The sequence below is a fragment of the Octodon degus genome, unplaced genomic scaffold (genome assembly GCF_000260255.1).
Source record: "Octodon degus isolate 3935 unplaced genomic scaffold, OctDeg1.0 scaffold00264, whole genome shotgun sequence".
NCBI classification, from domain to species: domain Eukaryota; kingdom Metazoa; phylum Chordata; class Mammalia; order Rodentia; family Octodontidae; genus Octodon; species Octodon degus.
Window position 1 is genome coordinate 398,430 of NW_004524840.1, and position 8,271 is coordinate 406,700.

Here is an 8,271-nt window from a genome sequence, read left to right on the forward strand (position 1 = left end):
GTGTCTGTGGTACACACTGAACTTGCCTTTTCTCAGACAGAGTTTAATAAGTCCAGAAACTGATGTCAGCTCCACAAATAATTTCATAGCTTTGCTTGAGTACAATAATATCTTGTTATCCAAGCAGCCTCCCCAGAAACTTCAGTTAAGTCTTAGACCAATGTATTGCTTGTTGTCTGGGAAATGAACATGGTGGGAAGTGAACTCTCTGCGCTCCATAATTCTGTTACCGTGATCTTTGTCATCCATATGACAACACTTTGGAAAAGGCTCTGAAAAAGCACTGAAAAGGGCTATTTTCTTTTCCATGTGCACATTTTAAAGTATGTTACAGTTGCCTTTACCTGTGTTGAGCCCACAAAAAGCATATAGTGACTTGGAGCTTTACAATAGTACCTTTAATTATTACTATTGATGAGAATTAGTCAGTGGTCATTAGGATAGGTCTAGTTGGAAAAGTCTGAGCTATGCTTGAGTTATCCTACCTCCCCTTTTCACAGTTTACATCAACAGAAATTATTAAGCAGACCTTACAGCAATGTAATATAGTTATGTAGTACAAATAGTAGTGCTACTTGAAGTACAGGACAGGTACTATAGAAATGTCAATTAAAATATTTAGAAATATTTAGTGTTCCAAGATAATACATTTCTAATGATCAGAATTAGTCTGGACTATTTTTCTCCTTAATTTTAATGAACTATTCCTGTTAACTTTGAGACATTAAAATACAATATAAACTTAAGCCAGGCACTTCTATTGCCCCCCAAAATAGGTAACTCTGAGAATCAAGGAATAAATACAAAGTCTGCTCAACCACTGTAGAATGTTAAGCTCCTAAATATAGCTTCTGTGTAGGATGCTGGGACAGGAAATTTAAATTGTACATTTTAAAAGTTGATGGGACCAGTAGCATTTGAAGAAGCCAAGCATAAAACAGAATGCTTAAACTGGCTTTACCCTTTCTGAGGGGTGCTTGGTCAGGTCCTTTCCCACGGGGCCCTTCCCAGAGGACAGAATCCACTTTGGGAGGAGTTGGCTCCACACTGATGGCTGAGATACTGTGGTGAGACTCAAACCGGCATTCTTGGAATAGGCCCCTGTGGCTTCTCTTACCTCATCTTGTTAAATCGGTCCTGAGGACTGGGCTGGATACCAGAGATAGTAGCAGCTTCCTCCACTGCCAAGTAATTTGAAGCCTTCAAAGCTCCAGTCTTGGGCAGCCCAGGCGTGGGAGGAGGTGGAGATAGAGGAAAGGGGGTGAAGAGGAAGTGCCCCTCTTAGGCTCTGACCTCATCTAAGCCCCAATCTGTGTCTTGGAGAAGTGTGTTTCAAAGTTGGCTTTAGACTCTGTGAAGAGATTATTTTCATTTAACCTCTGTAGGACTTGCTGTATTCTCTAGTAGACCAGACACAGGGTATTTGAAACTCTTTGCTGTGCTCACACAGAATTTATGCTCTGCAGCCTTAAGAATGTCATTACCTATTCACTCTTCAAGTCAACTATTTTTGGATTTCTTTTCCTTGGATGCACTACTTCATTCTTTAAGTAAGACTGTGGGGTAAATATATCCAGTGTGGGAAACATGGCATAATTATAGAAAAAAAAAACAAAGAAATTTTCTCCTCCTCATGTGAAATCACTGACCCAAGGAATTTATTTATTGCTCTTCCATTCTCACAATGTTTTAACTATGAAAATTGCTCTAACACAAATGGTCAAAATCAAGCAATAAAAATTGAAATAAGCTTTTCAAATTGGTTACTGTGGGCATTGTTTTAAATTATTGCATCATTTTTCACTTGAAACAGGTATTATACAGTGTCTCAGATCTGTGCTCTATTGATTAATTCACAAATGGTTAATTGTGAATTAATTAACAATTAATGATTAATTCAGACAACACATTACTTAAGCCTTTGGTAGCTCCATTTTAAAATCTGAAACCTGATTTCTGTGCTCAAATTTTAGAAATCTTTTTCTTTAGGCAGAAACTTTTATTTAACAAACACTGTTGGTCATCCATTATCTACAATTTTGAGAGATTTTAAGAAGAGAATCATCTTCCATGAGGAGCTGGTGATGCTATCTACCTGCATAATTATGTCACAAAAGGAGAGCCTTCTGCCTCACTGAGCCATGCCACTCATTATCCTACGTTTTGGATTTTTATTTTATTTCATTTTTTTTGCAGAACCAGGGATTGAACTCAGGCCCTTGTGCTTGCCAGGCAAGTGCTTATTCTACTAAGCCATCTCCCCGGCCCACATTTTGAATTTTTACATTGGCTATGAAACTTAAATATCTTAATATTTTTATTTACCAGAAATTCTTTTAGGATTGGAATCCTTTGCATTCAAATGAATTCTTTGAAGAGTTTCCTGGACTAGGAAAAATGTCTAATAATGTCACTTGTTCTCCTGTGGACCACAGGACACTTTGATTTGCTCAGGGCACTTGTGATTAGCAGTGAATAGCTCAGATTATAAAAGGGTGAGGAAAAGGAAGCTAATTATAGAGGAATTTGAGAGAGAAAGGCTAGGTATAACTGAAGTGAGTCTTGGACGTGGAAGTCTACTAATCATGCTTCAGAGATGGGGTGGAGGAGCAGAAAGGTTAATGAGATGAGTTTTTGCATCAATTTTTTCTTGTGATTAAAGGAAAAAAAGCAAAAGTTAGAGAACTAGGACCATAGTCACTTGTTAGCGTACAGTTCAGCAGTGTTTCATATATTTACAGTGTGGTCCAACCATACTCCAGAACTGTATCATACTCTTGTAACACTGAAACTAGAGCCATTCAACAACAATTTTTCTATTTCTCCTTCCTCTAGTCTTTGGCAACTAATGAGATACTTTTACAATGTTATGGTGGCTTGTGTAATATAATGTTTTTTCTCACTGGAAAAAGAAATCAGTATTGCTCTTTCCTATTTTTATGAAAATTGGAAGTCTCTCGATGGTTCCAAATTACATACGTCAGATTTGAGCAAAGACAGGGTCTTGTAGCTAGATTCTGATGTAATATCTGACATCTTCTCCTTCTTTCTTTTTTTACTTACAGAAACATCGAGCATTAAGGATTTTGGCTGGTATTTTTTGTTGATACTGGAGTTGGAATTCAGGGAGCTATGAGAAATATTCCAGTCTTTTAAATTTTATTTTATTATTTTTTTAATCTTGAGATGGGGTCTTCCTAAATTGTCCAGACTGACCTCAAACTTGTGATTGGCCTGTTCAGCCTCCTGAGTATCTGGAATTACAGGGATCCACCTCCATGCCTGGCTGCTTGTTCTTGTTAAATTGCCACTACTTGATTGTGGGTGAGCTTGAAGATATGATGACATATAGGTTACATAATCTTCCTGCTAAGAGCTTATGAGCACATGAAAAATACTCTGCAATACTACTTTTCTTCCCTTGTGTGCCTGCAGCAACGTGTCACTCAGCTTCAAATTTCCCACAGTTAAGAAGGCCAACGAAATAAGGAAATATTTTCCTACTTAATTAAAAAACGCTTTGCAAAGTGGCAAGCAAGGGATGGGGGAGGAAAGGAAGAAATATGCCTACGTAAATCCTTTTTTTTTCAGAACCAGGGATTGAACTCAGGCCCTTGCACTTGCCAGGGAAGTGCTTATTCCACTGAGCCATCTCCCTGGGCCCCTTGCCTACGTAAATACATATGCGATTTTTAAATTTTTCTTTTTTTAATTGTAGTTGCTTTTGTATAGAGTCCCTTCAGCATGCAAAGCCTTTGTACACGATTCTGGAATCTTCTGGCTGTCACATGCCACCTAGGCCACATTTGTGATTCACGCCCTTGCAAGTGGCAAATTATATGAGAGTCTCACTTGAATGGAGTGTGGCGTGTGTGGTATTTGTAAAGACGGGATAGGATGCGGCTGGTGTCTAAGGCTGCCAGTAGTTAAATGCTTCAACAGGGCACAGATTATTTAACAGCTTGGCGAGGAAGCCCGTCGTACATTGCTTTCATTCCGCTGCCTGTTACACCTGGTCACTTGCCAGCGCAACAGGTGAAAACTCGTTGAGTGGGCGGTGGTTTCTGGGACACAGACTGGAGGATCCAGGAGTTCTGAATTCCTTTGGCAGCAGCTTCCTCCCAAAGAATGAGGTAGATCATAGTACTACTGATCACTACTGCTCAAATTATTTCTATATGAAAAGGAGTAATGGTTCTCATGGCTGAGTTTATGCTGCAAGTATGTCCGTGGGGCAGCAGGGAAAGAGCCTTCGTAAGATGATTATTATTAGATCTTACATGAATTAGGTGATAACGGTGTTTCAGATGAAGATAAAGTTGACCCTGACCTGCTCAGAATTTTGAAAATCTTTTAAAATTTTTACTTTTGTGATAAATATATTTATTGTGGATATTAATGGGGTTTATTTGACAACTCAATATATGCATACAACTATTTACAATTTTGTTTTATTTTCTTTTTATAAATAATTAAGTTTATTGCTACATTTAAATATGCATAATGATCACCTTAAGAGTAGGGAATTTGTATCTGTACATGAAATAGCTTAGTTTCACTTTATTTTCTCCATTCACCTCCCTGCTCTTTAACCCTTCTTCCCCCTTTATTTCTTATAGAAATCTCTACTCTTGAGGTTTCATGATAAATAAATGAGATCACTTTATTTATCAATAAAACAATATGCTTTGCAGTCTTACAACATTAGCTTTTTCTCTCATTGTTTATTAGTGCCCACTGGCTGTACAGATTATGGGGTTTCATTCTGGCAGATTTGCACATGTACATGGCACACTTAGTCACCCCCTTGCAGGCACTCCCGCTGCCCACGCCCTCCAGGTTCACAGCTTGGGGGGAAGCTTTCCTGTGCATACTGTGCTCAGGGTCCTGCTCCTCTTCCCTGGACCCCTGCCCCCTCCCCTCCCCCTTCCCTTCCACTTGTCTAATAATAGTCTCCCTTCTATTTTCTTGTCTGACAAGGATCCCTAAATATGACACCCAAAGAAATTTGTGTCCTTGAAGAATATGAGGGAAGAAAATAAATGATTCATGGCTCTCAAATGTTAATATAAAATTGGTGAGAATAGGAGTTGGTCAGACATATAGTTTACATGTATAGACTACTGTAAAGAAAAGGTTGGACTGAAGAGCCTATTTAACAATGAGTTTGGGCTGAGGATATAGTATGTGGCATAGTGCCTTCCTGGCAAGTGTGAGGCCCTGAGTTCAATTCCCAGTACCAAACCAAACCAAACCGAACTGCACAAAACCAATGAATTCTTGTTTCTCATATTTTTATATAGAAATAATTTAAAAGAGTGATTATGAAAACTATTCAAGTGACAATTAATTCATGTCCCTATAAAATAGTGCTTTTAATCACATGTTGCTAATGTAGAAATTAGATTCATAAACTCAGGAAAGCTAGTTCTTCAGAAATAATCTCTGACCCAAATGCTACAACTCTTGTTGTATAGGTCTTGCTTTATCTTGGTCTTAACCATCAAGCAGAAAAGTATAAAAATGAAGAATAAGAAGTAAAGACATGCTGTTATGTTGAGCTGTAGGGGACTCAGGTCAACAATTTCTGACATTGCCAGTCAAGCGGAAGACCCAATACTATTATGGGCTACTGGACTCTTTTAGAATATTTTGCTGAGTTAACTCACCTATAATATTCAAATGATGGAACTAAACAAAAAAAGGGTATACAGATGAATGTCCATTTTGTACCTGTGTATTCAAAATGGTTAGGATAGATATATAGTTACATTCTGTTAATGAATAGAGGGATTTGTAATAGTGTTTGTAAATAGGATATCATGTCTGCATCTTGTACAACAAATAACCACTAGGAAGAATGTATGCAATGTGTTAATTTTTGGAACTGTCCTACCAATTTGGTTTGAAACTGTCTCATTGCTATTTGTTTCTCAATAAAATTATGGGAAAAAAATAAAAAAAAATCTCTGCGCCCAGAATGGTGGCAGATGGCCAAAATCCCAGCACTTGGGAGGCTGAGGCAGGAGGAGCACCATGAGTTCAAGGCCAGTGTAAGTTACATAGTAAGCTCATGGTCAGCCTGAAGTACATATCCAGACCCTGACTCAAAAAATAAATAAATAAAATAAAAATAAAAAAAAACATTCTAGAAGTAGAATTTTTACCATGTTTGGTGTTCAGAGAGGTTTGCTGAGCTGACTTTTTCTCCTCTCATGGATTGGATAAAAGGGGAAATAGAAATCTGTACTCTCATAGCCTTGTATTATGAGCATATTATTAAGAGCTTGGTTTTTATACAGGTTTGTTAATTTTGGTCAGCATTATTTCCAGCTGAGTAGCATTTGTCTAGGTTGGGCGCTTTTCTCAGAAGAGTCCTTCTCGTGGGGCTACTCTATTCTGCAGAGGAAGATAGTGGCTACCAGCTACTGAATTAGCTAGCCATGATGGGGGCAATTCAAACAGATAACTGAAATATTTCCCTATAAATACCCTTTTCTAAAGCAGAAGAAGATTTCTAGGGAGACTCGCAAAGCCATCAAGAGCCACCTTTCCTCCAGTGCATGGTATGTACGTGGGTCTCAGGGCTGTGTGTGTGGGGAGAGTCAGTCCATGTCTCCACCTTCAGTTAAGCAGAATCAACCAGACCCTGCCCAGTGTTCACCGACGATGCTGCTCCCGTGTGAACCATCTCCCTTTGAAGACCAGCAGTGGAGTGGGATGGTTGGTAACATCCTAATGCAAAGAAATGAACTGACTGCTGCTTCTGTTTCTTGTCTGTGAAGCCCCTGCCACCTTGTCACGGCTCTGCAGAATCCATGCAGGTGTACAGACAGCACTGCCAAATAGCAGAAGAGTACCATGAGGTCAAAAAGGAGATCGCTTTGCTTGAGGAAAGGAAGTAAGTACTCTTCCCCTGAGTGCTCTCACCTTGGAGCCCCTCTCTCCTGGGAAGAGACTGGAGTGGGCGGGAGGGGAGAGATGTAGGAATGATCTAGGTAGTCCTGCTGTAGATCAGGGGCTTTACTGTACAGAGTAGCAGAAAGGACAGTAGGAATGCTTCCTACTCACAAATGGTAAGACATCTTACTAACTCTTGTTTGAAACAAAGACTGCCAAAGTACTACCATAGCCAGGCGATGGCCTCAATGAATGCACTCCAAGGCCTCAGAGTGCTTTGGCATGATAGTAATTAATGCTTAGATGGCGGTTTTCCCACTTTAAAAGAAGAGGCCATTGGAATAACATAAACATATCATTTGACTAACTGCATTTTACAGTTCAAATAAATTTTTATCTTCATAGCTTTTATTACCATTAAGTTCTTCTTGTTCTGCCATAGGGAATTATATAGTTCTATTAATTAGCATGCTCCACTTTTACTTACTCATAACTTTTTATTTCAGAATCCTTTTTAATTGCACTCAGTTCTGCGAACATGTATCCCAGTGGCCTCTCTCTCTCTCTCTCTCTCCCTCTCTCTCATTCTTTCAAAGCATCAGATTATATACTTTGCTTTCATAGCACTGGCTATTTTGTATTTTCATATTTATTAGAGAGATCTATTGACTAATGTATTTGTACCTCCTACATACTAGGTGATGTGCTGCAAAAGCACAGATAGTCAGATGTTGTCCTTCACTGAATTCCGAGTCTTGTATGCTACGTGGCATCTAAAGGCTAAAGAAGTTATTTTCCAATGCATGGAACATACAAATACCTCAAACATGTTTCAGTCCTTTAACTATCTGTTCTCGCCTTCATCTTCCTGGAGTGACACATACTATATAGCAGTGACTGAAATTTTAAACAAATTAGGATGAAATGTATTTTGTTTTGAGAAATTTAAGAAACTCTTAGAACTTGTTTGAGACTTCCACTTCAAATAGTTGGTGGACAATATTTATCATTTACTGTAGGACCTCAGCCCTTTCATATTTCCTTGTTTTATCATGTGTAAAACATCATGTTCAGACAGGACTTTGGATATAATGGATTAATTTTATTTAAAAAAATCAGAAACACAACCTCTGCTTCACAAATCTTAGGCTTTCATTTTGGTCTAAGAATTTCAACAAAGTGGATATAACTCAGCAGCATGGCACCTGCCTGGCAAGCACTAGGTCCTGGGTTTGAGTCCTGATACCCCCAAAATGGTGATCAATCAGGTTATGGGGATACATATTTATACAGTCTGATTTCTACAAAAAGTTTTATTATGAAGTAATTGAAGATTATTAATATACTGACCAATGCTGCAGCAAAAGGTTA

General features: G+C 38.5%; 1 protein-coding gene across 2 annotated transcripts in view; it reads left to right on the forward strand.

Moving 5' to 3' along the window:
• The window catches only part of Map3k7cl (MAP3K7 C-terminal like), a 43,954-nt gene that overhangs the window by 22,642 nt on the left and 13,041 nt on the right, over positions 1 to 8,271 (forward strand). For both annotated transcript variants that reach the window (XM_023706577.1, XM_023706576.1), the window contains exon 5: positions 6,786 to 6,901. In XM_023706577.1, the coding sequence (XP_023562345.1) occupies positions 6,786 to 6,901 (116 nt within the window). The remainder of the gene's footprint in view (positions 1 to 6,785; positions 6,902 to 8,271) is intronic.